Here is an 18379-nt window from a genome sequence, read left to right as displayed (position 1 = left end):
AGCATGGCTGCAGGCTCTTGCTTTCAGAGTAGCAACGATGTGGCCAAGTAATGTTGAGAAAGTTGGCACCGTGGTTGACGAAAAGGTCTAAATTCAGAGAAATGTTTTCTCCCTAATTCCACCATGACTGTATTTAACTTTGGTCTGAAAATAGCAGATGTCTAACCACAGTAGCTCCGCTGTTACAAATTTAATTTTCCTGCCAGAAACGGAGAGCAAATCAGATTGATGACCGGCTGCTTACATATATTTATTCATCTGCACTATAATTCAGCATCACATTTGAAAGGGGATTAAGCAGAGAGAGTGTGTGTGTGTGTTACATTTCCACTATCAGAGTTAGCAGCTGCTTCTATCGGCCTCTCCAGAAGGGCCTGCTGTTCAGCCATCTGGGTAACTCCTGGCCTCAAATCAGTCTAATCTTCACACACGCAATAAAACACGCTGGAGGAAAAAAAAACAAAAACTCTGGTACACTTGAGCAGAAACCAAGTGAGAAAAAAATCTGTCCGTGACCTTGAATCGTTGGGATCTTAAAAACAAAACCTCCAGCACAGAGTTGTGGCCTGGTAATCATTTTAATCTTAAAAACATGGACCAAAAAACAACAATCCCATAAGGCAGTAATATCTGCAGCCAGAGACTCTGATAAGATCTGATTTGTCGGCAGGCAGCTAGTTTTAGTATAAATACACAATATACCATGTAGTATGTGCGCTTGACTGTACTTCCCGAGCTGAATTAATATTTCATCAGCTAAAAGTGACTGCTAAAGCCAGAGAGCCAGTTGTTAAGCATGGTTGAGCACTGACCCGGAAACGGAGTTTGTGTGCTTTTTATTTTCATGGCCAGGTGATTCAGTGTGATGCACACTGAACCAGGGATTCAGAGTCTCGCACTGTCAGTCTGTCTGACAACAATAGGGATACAGTTTCTGTTTGATGGTACGATACTTTTGAAAATTATAGTTTATCAATTTATTCGACAGGAGCGACACATTTAGCACTATTACATTTAAATAAATGCAACTGATGCAATATGTATGTGGGACTTCTGTCATGGCTAATTTGCAGACCTCGTCCCTGGTTAAGCTTTTAAGGAATCAAACACACACTACAACACCAATACAGGCACAGACTAACTGTAAGACAACCAAACAACCACTACAAACAGTCATTTAAAAACGACTAAAGACAACATTTAAGAAACATTGATGTGTAAAAGAACTGGACAGCCCTGGCGGTGGGGACCTGTTCATTCCTATAATAGGTACAATTAAATTCCTGCAGTTTGAAATTACCCAGATCATCTGCATTTTGGGGCCTGTAAGGCAAGTGTGCTGGAGACTTCCGTCAGCCCAAAGCCCGGCCCTGTTTAGCTCTTTGCTAACTTGAATGGGGATAAAATAATTCAACCGTGCAGCTTTTCTAAACTTTCCAAATGTTATCACACCAAATGGATCAAATTCTGTTAGTGAAACACAATTTCATGGGGGCTGTGACGCTCAAAAAAATGCATCCACTGATTTACAGGTGCCTCTTTCACATTGTAAGTCTATGGGAAAAATCTTTCTGGGTCACATGGCATCACTTGATGGACCTGAAGGTTGTAATTCCATGTTTGGCCACTACAGCCCCGTTTCCACCAAACACTTTTGATATGGTACCTTTGGAACCAAAAGTAACCCTTCAGACATGGTACCTAGACCCTAGTGTTTCCACTGCAAACAGTACCCTTAAATGTGGGTGGGGTTGTTGTCACTCACTGCTCCGTCCAGCACTCACTGTATTTCCTCATCAGCGGTGACACAGAGGGAAGTCTGTCCCTCGTTTATCGTCCACAGATCGAGGCTACATGCCGACATTCTCAGAACAAAATAAAACAGGCTGCAGTGAGAGTCTCTCTCCATGGGATATTTAAAAATAGTGGATTTGTTCACTTAGTCCCTCTAAGGCAAGCTCAGGGGTTTAGTGTTGCTGGAGCCCACAGGAACAATGCTCCATGCTGCTTTTGTTTTCTCCAAGTGAGGATTAGAATATATGCAGTTCACATAACCTGGTCAAAAATTAATAAATATAAATGCTTTAAGATCCACTCATTACTAAAAGTGTCTTTCATACAAGAGAACTAATGGAATGGTCAGAGTTTTTACAGTGAAATTTACGGTGTGCTGATTGATTCATGTCATCAACTCATACACTAAGTACTAATAAAACTCTCCACAGTATGAACGGTGGTTACATGAGCCTCAAAACCAGCCACAACTCAGCTCTGAGCAGAGTGACCGTCCTCTATTGACCAATCAACAGACTGCAGTGTTCACAGCTCCACCTTTTAGTACCAGATCTGTGTGCTAGGTACCCCAACAGAGGGGGGACCAAAAATGGGACAGTGCGGAACAGTTCCATTGGTACCACCCACAACTTTTGGTAAAAAAGTGCACCGAACTGAACTGTACCGTACAGCTCGGTGGAAACGGGGCTTATGTAAATGTTGTTACATTTTTTCTTATCAGTACTCAAGATGGATACAAAAGGATACAAAAAAAATCAGTTTGAATCATTTTTAAGGTGAAAATAAGCGAATAACAAGATGATGACAGACAGGAATCACTTTTAATTGGTCTCCACTAAAAAGACAAACAGTTTCTGAAAGTTAATCCCTCACGAGCTGCAGGTAAAACCAGGCAGAATTAAATTTTGTAACTGCAGTTTACTTCGTCAAAGCAAATGGCTGAATGAACGATAAGATAAGATATTCCTCGTTATCTCTCGCTTTGACGTATTCCCTCTATCATCATCTCTTTCGTGCCACACCGGTCCTTATCACAGCTGAAGCAAGGTCCATGTTTGATGAGTTCAATGTCAAAGGAGTAAAGCAGAGGCAGCAGAGTCCAGACAGTTGACACTTCATTTGACAGCCACAGACTGTTTGAGGAAATCATTTTCATCTCACATCCTATCATTTGTGATGTTCAGAGATTTAAAGTGTGATAATTTACATTTGGGGTGTCACTTTGCTTCTGCATTTCACAGAATGACTTTCAATCAAAGGACGTGTGACTCAAGTTAGTTACCATGTTGTCAGTAAATATCAGGGTGTGCTTTTGCCTATTGAAGTATTGAATATTTTGTTGGTGGTGAAATCAGTATCTCCACCTTCTCTATGACTGATTTTTATCTGTATACATGTTGAGGTCCATCCACAATAATAAACAGTACCATTTGTGCATGTGTGTGTGTTTTGTACCTGAGCGAGGTGGTGAGTTTGAGGGGTCGGACTCCAGGGGTGGCAAAGCGTAGAGAGTTCCTGTAGGTGACCTGCTGCACTGCGCGGTTAAAGCTCTCGATGTCGTCTCCCTCCAGCACCAACACTGACTGGCTGGGGTTCACATGAACCTGCAAAGCCGAAACAGACGCTTGGAAATCTACGTTTCCGTTCATTTACATAAAAGGACATCTTGTTATGGAGGTTTTACAAAGGGAAACTTTAAAAAGGGTTTATCTTCTTGAATCTCATTCAATGCAGGTTCTTTTGAAGAGACATCAGAGCAAAGATGTATTAATGTTGGCAGGCGTATTACTTTTCACCTCTTTGACACACATTGAACAAAAATGTTAAACATTTTACGTATAAGTGTCTCAAAAACACCAAACCACCACTAGGGGAGGTTAGACACATTTGGCAACACACCAACATCTCATGTTGCAATTAGAGGACAGGATTACATTTTTTCAAGTGTGGTCCCCACGTGAAGATGAAGGTTTTGCTTGCTGAATTAATTCCTCCCATTCAGTCTTTAAGATCTGTCTGTCACCCCTACACAGCACATATGAAAAACAGAACGGCGTGTGCACAGAAAGGAGGAACCCGAATGTGAATATAAATGAAAGACAATGAAGGCAAATTAGATTAAGACTTGCAAATACATAACAAGTGATGATGTTACATGTGAGATTTTCACTTCTAAAATAAAAGCCAGACTTTCTTGAAAACAATAGGAATAAAAATGATTTTTAAACCAAATGAGGGAAGTGGTGCAATCAACCAAAGAGTGTCTTTGAAATTGGTTGCATGAGTATTGTGATATTAAAGAGATCTGAATAAATGAGGTTAAAGGAGTACATAATTTGACACTTCCTATTCAAAAACAGAAATACAACTTTTTTTTTTTTTGAGTTTTTCTGAGTTGATGAAATATTTCAATTTGTAAAGAGCATTTTTGAAAAGTCTGTTATAATTTTGTGTGCTTTGTACTCGTATTTATAATTCTCTTGTGAATATTTTTATCTTCTAAGATCAAACACTATTTAATATTCTCAAAAGATGATGGTAATGTTGTTTGACATGCAAAGAAGTGTACAAAAGCATACACACCCAGATGAGAAGTACTAAGCGCTATAGTCTGCACACTATAGTTACTTGGCATTAAATATGTATTATGTTCATGGGAGTATTATCAAGTGAAGTGGTTCCCAACTGGTCCAGCCACAGGGTCCAGATTTGTCCTCAGTCATTAGTTCAAAGTCCACACAGTTTAAAATATTCAGCGTCATACTTGCATTTGGCCATGTCATAGAGCTAGTTAGCTGTCTCTGTTGAGTAGCTGTCACAGTTATTTACTCAATCTACAGCAAGAAACAGCACTTCAAAATATAAGCTTTGTTCTGCAAATTCAATGTACTTAAAAATAAAGTGTGTTTTTTACATCTGGAACCACTTATCTAGTGTGCAGACTCTCATGTTGTTTTCCACACACCTATACTCATATTACCATACCGTTAAGTAGGCCAGAAAAAATATTTAGTATGTTCCAATACTTAGCCTACTATGTCAAAGACAGTGAGCAAAAAATACCAGGATGTCTTACTACATGTGGTAAGCCATAAGCCAGCATGCTTTTCTGTCTATTCTGGGATTTTGTATCTTGATGATGACGTTAATTGATAAGCAAGAGGGTCAAAGTTCAAGGCACAATGTAATGACAAAGTGATATGTCTCAATCGTATGTATGTACTGATAGTAAAGGGCTAGTAGGGCTAGTATCTATGGTGATCAATGAGTCACATAACTGATCACCGCCTGAGTGAAGGCCAGATGGCTGTTAACATTTATAAAGCATAGTGTACAGGAGAAGAGTAGTGTGGCATGTTTTAATTTTGACTGTAAATGTTACAATAGGGGATAAAAGATTAAATGTGTGTATCTGAGACACGCGTTCACTCTCTCTGAGCATCCTCTCTCTCAGCAACTTGACATTCTGTGGTTCTCTGAGGCATTACCTTCATGCCTGAGCCCAGAGTCTCAAGGTCTCCGAAGTCCAGGCCCTCCCTGCAGGCGTACAGACACTCCACCACACTGTGAGGCTCCACACTGCCGGGACGCACCGTGACCCCCGACAACAGGCCATGATAACCGCCCACATACTTTACTAAAGACCAGACAGTCCAGTATGAATACATATTATAACACCACATTTATATTCTAATGCACATAAATAATATACAACAACAGTGACACAGCAAAATGACAGGCTGCACACCACAGAGTGAAAACAGGGAGGTCACCTGAGTCTTTACCCTCTGGGATGGTGTTGTTTAGTATCTCCTTCTGCTTCTCTTCAGGCTCTGCAAGGGAAACAAGGTGAGGGGCACAAAGGGGAATAGACAAAGAGAAAACAGTAAGGCACACTGAGAGAGATATTTAAATGTAGTGAGGTATGAAAACAAAGTGAGAGGGAGCCTGAAGGTGCCAGAGGTTGACGGGAAAAATAAAATAAAGAAATAAATAACAGGAGAAGGCGCAAGTGAGAGAATGCAAGCAAGAAAATTGTTGATGATATTCAGAAAAGCACCATCTCCTCATTATCTAGCAGCAGCTGCTGCCTCGCAGCAGAGCGACTTCCACTGTGGATGTGAGTGTAACACTGCGAACGTGTGTGTGAGAGTGTGTGTGTATGTGTGTGTGTATTTCACTGCTAATTGGCAGCCAGAGTTTCCCATTTTACCCAGCGATTCGAGTGTAAGTGGCTGATAGCTGTCTGGCCCTCATGTTGTTCTGCTGCCCTGAATAATTGATAAGTCAGTTATATTATTAGCCCTCAAAGACAAAATGCATCAACCAAATTATAACTGAGTGAAATGAGGGAGTGAATGGCGCGAGGCAAAATGTCTCGGCAGATTGTCTGAAGATGCCTTACGAGGGTTTGAGTTGCCGGTGATCGTGCCAGAAATGGCAGTCTGCTATCTTTGCTGATGTGTGATTTGAATGACACATGGAGGAATGCAAAAGAGGCGGCAAACTGCACAATTGCTGCTCATAGCATTTATGCAAAAAGAGGAAAAAAAAACAGGGTTTCTCGCTCCCTGCTTGCATATATTTCTGTCAGAATCCATCATTAAGCTGGAATGAAATGTATGTCAGTTGTGTATTCGCTGAGCATAAATTTCAGTGTGTTACCCCAGCATGCTCCGATGAGCATCTTCTGGTGGGGGGCGGGGTTGGGGATGGCTCCATTGTCGTGGATGAGGGCGGGGTCGAAGGTCACACCATCGACATACAGGGTTACTGAGGGAAACTGGACACTGAGGGAAAGATGATGCCACTCGCTGTCACACACCTGTTGGACAGAGATAACACAGAGTCAACATGAGAGCCTCTCCCAGCTGATACTGGGCGAGAGGCAGGGTACACCCTGGACAGGTTGCCAGAGACTGACATCCGAGACAGACATCTGAGACAGACAACCATTTGTGCTCACATTCACACCTACGGGCAATTTGGAGTCACCAATTAGCCTGCATGTCTTTGGACTGTGGGAGGAAGCCGGAGTACTCGCAGAAAACCCACGCTGACACAGGGAGAACATGTTAACTCCACACAGAGGGGCTCCCCCACCCCAGGATTCGAGCCCCCCATCCCAGCCTCAAACCAGGAGCCCTCTTGCTGTGAGGCGACGATGTTAACCACTGCACCACTGTGTCTCCTACTCTAGTAGAACTGTTGTAGATCAATGTAGAGCAATATATGTGTTCAGAAGTCAGCTATTGCACATGTATCAGTTGTAATGTATCCCTCTGGTATTTTTTCAAGAATATTGTCATAAATATTATTACTTCAACATTTATGTAACAGGAATTAAATGGAAACATCTGTATTTTTCCACCTGTACCCTATTTTTCTGTCTTTTTGTATCTAAGTGACTAATGGAGACAATTTTTGAAATTGGTCCAGTATATAGAGAGACAGCTGCAACAACAGCGGCGAAACAGGCTGCAATGTAATCCCTACAAGGATTTGCGCATCATCACTTTAAATCCATTAAAAGTGTTTTTTTTGGCCACTGACAGGCTCTGATTGTTATTATAAGTGTCTAACAACATCATGGAAAAGACGCTACAGAGCAATGAAAGTTTTTCTCGTCTTGCTCAAGGAGAAGTCTCGTTCTGAAATCTCACGAGAGGTGACTTGTTGCAGGGAAAAACAGTTGAAACATTAGTGAGAGTTGGAGAGAGGAGTGCCAAGTTGGTTGGAGTACAGAAAGCAAATCTTGGGGTTATTTAAGACTTCTAGTGGCTTGGCTGAAGATTTAGCTAATTTTGACAATGTGCAAAAGAGATTTTGAGAGACTTCTCCTTGAGTGAGGCTTGGTTACACACACGAACAGTTCAGTTCAATTTAATTCAATTGAACTTTAATTATCCCGAAGGAAATTCTTGTGGCAGGGAATGCTTCAAATTACAGTAACACTAAGTAGAGTAACCACAATTTTAAAAATATACAAGACACAAGTCTTTTCAAGGAGCAAAAGCAAAACCCAGTGCCTAATAGAGTAACCATAGGAGTAAGATAAGTACAACAGTTAGTAAAAATGAACTAAAATGGTGGAGAAAAAAAAACAGACTGCTCCTGATAATCGATGTTATATTGCATGTGATGTAACAATGAGAAATAGTATTGCACATGACTGAGAAACTTATATTGCACTACATTAACAAGTGAACATGATATTTAAGAATAATAATGCACATGATGTTGTGAAAAATATTTCACACAGACCAGGAGGACCAGATCAGTGAAGGTTAAAGAAAAATGTTTCATTTCTCAGTAGGGCCCTTTCCATAATAATGTCAGACATTTATAATAACAATCTGAACCTGTCAGTGGCAAAAACAAGCAATTTTAATGGACGTAAATCGGTGCACAGTTGCCAGTAGGAATTATATTGCAGCCTGTTTCGACGCTGTGGCTGCAGCAGTCTCTGAATATTTGACCAGCCTATGTCACCAAGATCCAAGGATGATGAAAATAGAGTCCAGGTTGAAAAAAACTTAAGTTTTCCTTTAACTTAGTGTATTCATTTTTAATCATTTTGAAACTGTTTGTCCATTGATATCTATGTATATGTTTAATACTGGATATTTTTACTTTTTACATGTTGCAAATTCAATAAATATACTATTAAAAAAGTACTCAAAATATTATTAGTAAAAAAACTTGTGCTGCAGAGAAATGGCTAGAGGGGCGGGTATATCAATATTACATTATTGTTACTGCTGTTATTGATGTAGCTGTTGAGGAGCTAGATTTAACTTCAGTTAGGTAGTTTAGTCCAGTTATTTTCCAACTAAAGTGTCACAAGATAAATCTGAGGGGTTGTAAGATGAGTAATTGACAAGGAAATGGAAATTTTCTTTTCAGGATTTTTCTCTGATCTTTGCATTTTTTGTGAATTTTTGTTATCATTTTATGTCTTTTGGGGTCAAACAGGTATTAAAATGAAAGCATCTGAGAAGTTAGAGGGGAAACGTCTCTGCTGGAAACTGCAAACAACTCGTAGACATCTGAAACGTGACAAAGGGATCCCAGCTAGACACTAAATGTTTGTTTTCATAAACTAGTCAGGTTTCTGGTGTAAATCTCGAAAGTAACATGTAACTTTAACTGTCACATAAATGCAGTGCATTAAGAAGAACATGATAATCCACCACTCGTTCCCGAGCTTTCTCAACAGATATCGGAGGGAATACAAAGAGGAAAGACAGGAAAATCATACAGACAGAGGGGCAGAAAAGAAAGACTGGGTTAATAAGATATTGTGGTTCAGACAGAGGGATTTGACAAATCTTCTCTGTATCTGCTCAGTATCCTTTAATCCATGCTGCTTCAATCTGTCTGGGACCAGTGGCGTCAGTCACAACAAACCCACCTCACCCCCCAGTGTGCTGTCTGAATCATAGAGAAAATCTGTTCATTTGTTTCCTCTTGCCCTTAAACTTTTTCACTTCATTTCGGTGTATAGTTCATATGAATTTTATCCACACAAATATGAAATTTAAAAGTAGGAGCACTGTGTTCTTACGTTTGTATACGTATGAACGGAAGATGGTTGTTTTGTAAAATAGCAGTGCCTGAGGCAGACATAACACCTTACCACTGCATTTCCTTCATTTCAGCTTAATTTCAAAGATACAAATGCTGAAGACATGGTGCAAGTGAGAACATCAAAGCTAAGTGTTGCAGCTCCCCCAGTACCTGCTCCAGTTTCCACAAGAACTTGACGGGCCGTGCGGCTGAGACGTCGGGCCAGTAGAAGAGAGAGAGGCGGCAGCCATGGACGGAGAGGGAATAGTGGGAGAAGGAATCATCTGTAGAGCAGAGGAACAGAAAATAATTGGTGGGTCAGTGTGGTCTTGTCAAACTGTCTTCATATCACCAGTAGGCGCTTCTTCCGAGAACAACCTCGATAAGACATAAAAATGAGTTTAATATAGATTTTAATCTCTGTTTTATCTTTCTCACTTGTGAATTTTATTACTGTTTCTACCCGAGGGGAGGCTTGCTGAACGTGCTGCTTTTTTAGCGCTGCCCCTACAAAGTCATAAAGTTTAAAAAATATTCACATGATGCACACAATATTCTGCCTGGCCCAATTACAGCGGTTTACTGTTCCACTGCTGCTCTCCACTTGGCTGCTCAAGTGGAGAGCAGCTGAGGGTTAAGTGTCTCTCTCAAGAGCACCTTGATAGTAGTTGTTGAGGCTATAAACAGCTTTACGTATTTTTTGTTTCTTTCAGCATTGGCTTTCTCTGGGGATTTGAGTGTGTAACCTTCAGGGGGTTTAAAGGGATAGTTTGGATTTTTTCAAGTGGGGCTGTATGAGGTACTTATCCATAGTTAGTGTATTACATATAATAGATGGCAGTCAGCATGTCCCCTGTTTGGAGAATCAGGCAGGAGTGCCACCATGGAAACTAAGCAATGAACTGCTGTGGACAGGGGGGCAGCAACAAAATGTATTTTTGCCACCTAAAAAAATCAACATCAGTTTAATTGTACGCTATATTTTAGTTTAATGGTTTTAAATTCATGGAGAGAAATGGCCAGCACATTAGGGAAAGAAGGGGATTTTGTGACATGCGGAAAAACGTAGTGGAAAGAGTGGCGCCCCCTGGTATTTCAGAGCATATTACAACAAACAACGCACTGAGCGTAAATGCCTCTGTGCATGTTAGCAGCTTGCGCGCCATCTACAAATGCTCACACCACAGTGTCTCACTGAGTATAAACAAAGCTTCACACACCATTCTTGACAGTGCTGCACACAATGGTCTCCTCCTCCTTGCGACTTCCTCTGGTCTGAGTGGTTGCAGGCTGGATGTTGGCACCGCCCCTTCGCATCCACAGCTGCAAAGTGAAGTGGTCACCGGACAATGCTGTGACAACCGAATCTGGCACCACGGCGACGTGGTTCGATCCATTAAAGGAGAAGACCAAAGATGAATCAGAGGAGGGGAGAGTGGGCAGAGCTGAGGTCCAGTTGGCAGCAGGAGATGGAGGCGGGAGGAGGTCAACTTCGCCCCTGACAGCACCTGATGAGGAAAAAGTGAGAGGGGATATTAATAAAACATCATCCCACCGTCTTAATATTTACATTTTGAAAAGTAAACTAGAACTCACCACATAGCCGTCGCACAGATCTGTCAGAGTAACTGTCTCTGTCACAGCCCTTCCCGATGTGGCCGGTCTGGAGCTCTACAGTGGCCTGGATGTTCCACACAGTTTCCTCACAGGTCTCCAGGTGCAGGCTGGGGAACAGTGGGATGCTGCCTGACCCTGGTGTGTACTCTACACGCTTGGTCCATCCTAAAAAAAAAAAAAGTGCAATCACAACAAGACCCTCAACATTTGGATTTAAAAAGTGGGGAAAAAGAGGCCCATACTTATGAAAAGGCAGAGTCCTGTAATGGTCCTGTTATGGCAATAAGGTTCTTCAATTAATTTCATAGTCTGTCGTATTATTTACCTGGAGATGGGGGCAATTGTAACATCTCAAACTGCACCAATCAGAACTGAGACAGAACTACCAAACTGGGCACATCATCTGTGATGATCCCTCTCAGGACAAACTGGTGTCACTGACTCATTTTTTTTGGTATGAAAGTGATTTTTTTTCATCTACAGTATTTTCCTCACACTGTCGTAACATTTAATGTCTATTAATTTACACCAGTCTAGTTTTGATGACCATTCTGCTGTCTAACATTTGATCTCGGTCAAATGTTAGCTTTGTTGTTTCTAGTCAGCAAGGTTGGTTATGGCATGGGTGGCACATTTGGCTGTAATTTTAACGCTGTGTAACACCTCTTCCTAACATACAGCAAGCGAGCACATTCTGTCTAGATGCACTACGAGAGACAGCAGCATTCTACATTCCACTTCAAGCGATCGTTTATTGCTATTGTTGTTTGTTGTTTTGTATGATTTCATTTCTGTTTTAATTGATATGAATGATGGTTATTTGTTTGCTAATTGTTTTTTTTTGTTTTTTTTAAATGTCTTTGTTCATGCTCGGCATCATTGCAAATGAGCGCCGCCCTCAATTGTTTTCCTGAGTTTTAAATAAAGGTTTGAATTAATGAATGAACATTCAGTGAGCCTATTGAGCCCTGATCGAGCCTAAGGCATGGCTTGCTGTTGCCAGAGTCAATGCAAGCGTTTTTTAAGCAAGCGACATGTCCCTTCTCCTGTTCCCTGATGCACAGAGCAGATTAGGGTATCTTTCATCAAAATCATCAGAAGTGAAACAACGTGATGGTCACTTGTCCGCATCATGTCCAGTGAGGAAGAGGTGTTACAATTGACCCTGACACCATGACAATAGTGCCTGACTTGGCAACATCAAAATACATATTTTTTTCCTAATAATTTAAAGGTCCAGTGTGTAAGTTTTTGGGGAATTTAGTGGCATCTAGCTGCAAGGATGGCACATTACAACCAGCTGAAACTTTTCCAGGCTGGAATTCCTTCAGTGTTCATTGTTCAGGTTCTTACTGGGAGCTGCATTATCTCCATAACAAACAGACCATGTGATTAAACTGGTAAAACACTGAATAAAGCAGTTTAACGTTACAAATCTGTGTTTCTCCGATGTTGTTTGGTATGTTGAAGACGGCTGCTAGCCCAGCACTTGCTAATATGTGCTCACCTTTTTTCTTTGATAAATTAAGATCAAGACATTCAGGAGGTTTTTAGCCAGGAGCTGAATCATCAGAGGTTTCTTTCTCTTCAAAACAAATGGACCTGGTGATTTAAACCGTTAAAAACACTGAATTAAGTAGTTTCACATTTAAAAAATCTGTGTTTTTCTGATGCTCTTGTCACAGAGGGATTCCCCCCGGTCTCCCCTACATTCTCTCATTATGATATACATATTTTCAATGTACATAAAGCTGAATAAATGTCAGGCAAGACAGACATACTGTGCTTAAAGGAAGAGGTCAGACAATCCAGAGGAAGTGTAGTAGTAGTATGTATGATTCTATAAATATATATTATCACAGTTAAATTAATTGCCTTCCCTTGATATTACTTTCAGCTTAAGCATTATATCTTTAAAACTCAGCTCTTGACAGGTGATTCATTCAAGCCCACGCACATTCCAACTAAAAGTGATAGATTTGACTAATTAATTGACTGAAACACATCTCTGTAGTCGCGCAGCAGTTATCCAAGCATGACACTCGGGACAGAAAGAGAGAGATGTGTAACATTGATTACCGATCCAGCCGGGTTTGCAGGACGGCTTGACTGTGACGACAACCTGGGCATCGGCCTGAGCGCGGTTCTTTCCACAGTCGAAGGCAGTCACCCAGAAGGTGTGAACACGCTCGCGCTTCGAGTCCAATGGCTCTGTGTTCTTAATGTTACCTAGGAGACGGAGACAGAGACAAAGAAAGACGGGACAAGAAATAATGAAACACTAGAATAAAAGGGAAACAGAAATAGCAGGCTTAGTCATCAACAACAAGCTTGCGTGATTGAAAGCCAAATGAACGCTCATTGATAAAGCCTCTTTCACTACACGTACACAAAAACAGAGCCACTATCCTGCTCCGTGCACTACGTCCAGGAATAGAAAGTGAAAACAGAGGAAGACAAATTGCACAGAATAGAATGAAATATGAAGGGTTTTCCTGTTTTTACAGATAAAGGCAACAGCGAGCAACTGCGATGGGCTGACAGCGCTCAGCATGCCAGCTGACAGACAATAGGTAAGACAGAAGATGGTGTGACATGGCGAGAGGAGAGACAGAGGGATGAAAGAGATAGCGGTAGCAACAGAGAAGACAAAGTGAGGAAAAAAAGAAAATAGACAATGACAAGCCCAGAGCGTGCGAACAAGGTTGGAACAAAAGGTCTCTGTACCAGTCTGATCGAAAAAAGAAAGGAGCTGCTCATTGCTCTGCAAAGTCCTCCAAGTCCAGGAAGATTCTGCAGAGTCATACTAAAACAGGGTCCTCTTCTGCTGCTGTGTCACATTACAATTGATCTCCCACCGACCAGTCAATGGATACAATTACGACAAAGAATTTAGGGAATCTACAAGCAGCCAGGAACAAAAAGGATGTTATATTGAACTGAACAGCTGCAGACACGTTTTTGCAGAGACAGAACAATAGTCCGCCCACACAAAGCCTATTTTAACATCTTTTGGCTTCTACCTGTGCGAGGAATTAAGTACCTGCAATTCTTAACACTCTGTCGCTATGCAGACATCAATACTCCAGCAGCGTCTGCTGTGTGTGTGTTTCATGTATTGAGGGCATCCGGAGTTTAGGAGTTGAATATTGAATTTAGCAATTCTTCTTGCAACCAATGCCACACAGAGCAGATAGCGCAGACAGAATATGAGGATAATAATGTGGTGACTGGTGGGGATATTGTATTTCTGTAGCAGCCAGACAAATATTAATAGGTCCATGAGTCCAACACCCACTGATTTACTGCGACAAGATAAAACATATCTCACCATCGTTGTCGATAGCGAAGGGCACATTAGGAGTGATGATGTCATAGAAGCAGATCTGGCTGTACTGCGGGGAGCAGTCGGCATCCAGAGCCTCCACGCGCACGATTCGGTCAAACAGACGTCCTTCTGGGACTGAAGCCTCGTAGCGACGCTCGACAAACACAGGGGAGAACTCGTTGACGTCGTTTACACGAACATGCACGGTGGCCCTGAGGGAGGGAGGAGTGGGAAGCAAAACACAAGCAGAGAGAGAGAGAAGAGAGATGGATTATTGTAACAACAGCAAGCAGACAGAACAGTCCTCAAATAGTGACTGTAATTACTGTTTAAATATTCAGTATTGTCTGTTTGAAACAGGGTGTCTGTTTTTGGCAATTAAGACCTCACAATTTCAAATCTAAGACTACTCAATGGATTTTAAGGTATAATTAACTCAAGGACATTTCAGGACTTTTTAAGGTCCTCCTGACACCCTGTGTTTTTGGGAGGATGAAAGAATGGACTGACTCACTTGTGGGATTTCTTGCTGTTGACTCCATCAGGTCCCTCTCCGCAGTCATAGGCCTGGATGGTGAAGCTGTGCTCCCGCTGACTCTCACAGTCCAGCGGCTCCTTGGACCGAACCAGGCCCTCGCCAGTGGAGCGGTCCAGAACCACCGCCTCAAACTGGACTGAGCCTGAACCTGAGGGGCCGTTATGAACCCGGAAGCCACAGATTTCGCCTGAGAGAGGGACGCAGGAAGAAAACTCATCATATCAGAACAGAGCAATAAAAACAAATTATAGACACTATGAATCAAGTTCTAAAAAATAAATTGTCTAAGATATGCATTATAATAACTTCAGATTACCTTTCATCACTCTCTCATTTGGAAAAAGTCATTAATGCTTTCATTTTCCTTTGATTACTGTGACACACACTTTTACCTGCTTGAGATACGAAGGCTGCAGAATTCTGCAGTTATAACAAATAAGAGAAATTATCAAACACCAAATTAACCTTCTGTGCATTGGCTTGATTTTAGAATAGTTTTTACTCATTACTTTTAAAGCACTCCAGGTCTGGCTCCAGCTTACATTTGTGTGGCCTCCCATACCTGCACACAACTGTAGATCCTGCTGCAAAAACTCTGCAGTCTGGACACACAACTAAAGATCATGTATTTCCCCCAACCTTTGGAACAGCCTCCCTTTTAAAATTCATCTTGCTACCTCAGAGATTCTGTTAAATCTCCACTAAAAACTCTTTATCAAGTATTCTTTCTGTGCCCAGTGTCTTCTTCTTCTTATCACCCCAATCATTTGTGTTATCTTAATGTTTTCTTTCTGTTTGCTTTTCTAAGAAGCAGTTTGTAATCCTGATTTGAAAAGTGCTATTAACAAGAGATGCCCCGATACCATTCTTCCTTCCTGATACCAATTTTGATTCCTGTACTTGCATATTAGTCGACACTGAGTCCTGATCCCATACGTCATTTTATCCAGGTGTGAGTCTACTTTAAATTTTATCAATACATCATGTGGCATCAGATTGGTACATAGACTTGTACTCGCCTATACCCGATCCTGCATTTTAGGCAGTATTGGAGGCATTTTCTGTGACATATAACTAGAATTTCAATCAATCAATAAGCCCTCTGTCTAGTCCAAATGTCCACAATGTAAGTGGTTGTGCTGTATTGACATGGACAAACAAGTCAGAAGGGAGCTTCCATGAGAAGGGAAATGATGATGTATAAAATGTGACAGTTTATCCTAATATTCAGTCGATTTTAAGTCATATCATCCAGACCTTTTCAGAAAATATTAAGAGAGCAGACAGATATCTGGAGGATTCCTTTAAGTGGCACTTTATCTCATACAATCATTATAAGGACAGAATAAAATAGATTGCAGCTGAGACCCAGAATAAAACCATATTAATATACGAGCTGATCTTCCCTGGCTGACATAAGTTGAAGGTAGGGAGGGTTTCTTGCTTAAACAGCTAATTTCCTCTTCCTTCTTGACACGAGCCCAATAAATTTCAGGGAGCGCTGGAGTAATTCTAGCCGACCTGTTATAATTTGACTGAACACGGTTATTTCCAGGACTGCAAACATGATAACCTTATTTCATCGGGCTGCAGAGGCAGGAGCGCTGCTGCTCCTGCAATGAAGGGTTGAATTACACTATGATGGTCTAAAAATAGTGGACTCTGTGACTGAATACATTGCCTTTAATATTTAGACTGGTCTACTGGGAAATATGGCTGGAAATGGAAGCTGTGTGATAGCTCCAAACTTCTCTCTCTAAAAAAATCAGCGTCGTGTTTACTATTAAAGCCAAAGCAAGGCCTGGTGAGATAATTTTCAATTTGGCCTGGCGATGTGAATTTCAATTTGGCAGTGCGAGCACTTGATTTGACCTATTTTTCGCAGCAGCCAGCTCTGTGGATGTTCAGGCGAATTCATGGAAAAAGTTCAAATCATTTTTGGGCATTTTTCTGTGCCAGCCCTCTCATGCTATATTCTCCCATGCGGTTGGTGTTACCAGCGTAGTGTAGTGGAGCATCTTTGTCCAGGGCAAAGAGAGGGGGGTTGAGCAGCACGGTGTTGTCGTTCTCCATGACAATCCCCTGGTACTCTGTCTCGATCCATGGCTTGTGCTTATTGGCTGAACGGCACAGAGAAGAGACCGAAGAGGCTTTGGGTTAAATGGAGCAATTAGAAGGAACCAACGTGTCTATTTTTAACACTCCATTATGGGGCGAGGACATGGTGAGCATGAGTGGATAAAACACACAATGTATATGTGACCACAAGGACACTGTTTAATCACATTCACACCCTCACGGACTTCCCCTCTTTCTTCCTCGCTCTCCATAAAGACCTCCTCCTCTTGTTCACATGAAGCGCCTCTCTGCACACCTTCCTGGTTGGCAGTATAATTAAAGCCAGCCAGATCTCACCTTATCACACACAGAGAGCTATATTGCTCATATCAATCAGCCAAACTGGCCTGCCACAGGCGGCGCACAATAACGCGCTGAAAAAACAGCCAAGTCCAAATCTAATGCCTGAGGTTTACTGTGAATTTAACCTTTAATTGCGAATTAATTATTCATCCTTGTGCTGAATGTTCTGCGCTGAGTGATCAAAGGGCAAGTTAATGAGCCAGAAGGATGACGATTTTACACCCCAGCAAAGAGCAAAAACAAAAGCCTCAGAGTGCCTACCCTCTGTTGTCCTCAATCTCTTTAACGCCGAGGATACAGAGTTTGAAAATCAGACAGAGGCATAAAACTTGTGTTTAGCAATTGCTTTGTTGTCTTCACAGTGAATTTTCCAGAAAATCTGACTGGAACTAATTGCGCCGAATCGTATGTGAGAGGAGGAAAATGCTGCTGGTTCTGAATCTGATCAAACTTCTTTCTCTTCAAAGACAGGGCTGCGTACTGCTTGAAATTGTTCGATTATAGAGCCAATAGGATTTTTAAAAAAAACCTCACTGCAGAATATAAATGTGTTTTTCTCAGTGGTGGAGTAAGTTCAAATACTCAAGCACAAATTCTACAATGTGAAAGGTACTTTATTGGGGTATGTCCAACTGATGCTACTAGAAATTTCTACTCCACTACATTTCATATTGCACTTTTACTGACATTTATATGGCACGTATTTCCACTAGTTAAAATTAGCTCAACCAGCTACAGTATTAAAATGCTGCGTAGACAGCAACACATCAGTAATAATAATCCGAAAATTTAATACACCACTCTGACAAAAGCTATTCTTCTGTCTAATGAGTATTAGTTTGAGCTAAAACAGGGTGTTAAGTTGCTCTTTGGGGGAAAAAAATTAAGTACAGTTTCATATGCAGGACTTTTATCCGGAACTGGATATTTTTTCACTGAGGTATTGCTACTTTTAGAGCTGAAATGATTCGACGTAATTAACCAGCCCACAGGAAAATAATCATCGACTATTTTGGTAAATTACTAATCATTGAAGTAAAAATAACCAATTTCTCAGACGAGAGGATTTGCTGCTTTACTTTGTCTTATGCGACAATAGGAGAATGATTCTG

At 41.3% G+C, this 18379-nt stretch overlaps 1 protein-coding gene across 2 annotated transcripts in view; it reads right to left on the bottom strand.

Moving 5' to 3' along the window:
- The window catches only part of clstn3 (calsyntenin 3), a 30852-nt gene that overhangs the window by 9665 nt on the left and 2808 nt on the right, over positions 1 to 18379 (bottom strand). Inside the window, exons 3-13 of one of the 2 annotated variants that reach the window (XM_033639602.2) lie at positions 16844 to 16966; positions 14823 to 15033; positions 14312 to 14520; positions 13060 to 13209; positions 10960 to 11145; positions 10584 to 10871; positions 9535 to 9647; positions 6460 to 6619; positions 5580 to 5627; positions 5283 to 5431; positions 3250 to 3398 (exon numbers count right to left, since the gene is read on the bottom strand). In XM_033639602.2, coding sequence (XP_033495493.1) covers positions 3250 to 3398; positions 5283 to 5431; positions 5580 to 5627; positions 6460 to 6619; positions 9535 to 9647; positions 10584 to 10871; positions 10960 to 11145; positions 13060 to 13209; positions 14312 to 14520; positions 14823 to 15033; positions 16844 to 16966 — 1786 coding nt within the window. Of the gene's footprint in view, positions 1 to 3249; positions 3399 to 5282; positions 5432 to 5567; positions 5628 to 6459; positions 6620 to 9534; positions 9648 to 10583; positions 10872 to 10959; positions 11146 to 13059; positions 13210 to 14311; positions 14521 to 14822; positions 15034 to 16843; positions 16967 to 18379 lie in introns of both variants that reach the window. The other variant, XM_033639601.2, reaches the window with a different exon arrangement.

Source organism: Epinephelus lanceolatus, chromosome 10 (genome assembly GCF_041903045.1).
Source record: "Epinephelus lanceolatus isolate andai-2023 chromosome 10, ASM4190304v1, whole genome shotgun sequence".
NCBI lineage: Eukaryota > Metazoa > Chordata > Actinopteri > Perciformes > Serranidae > Epinephelus > Epinephelus lanceolatus.
Note: the sequence above shows the minus strand (reverse complement) of the source record. Positions and strands in the feature narration are given on the sequence as shown.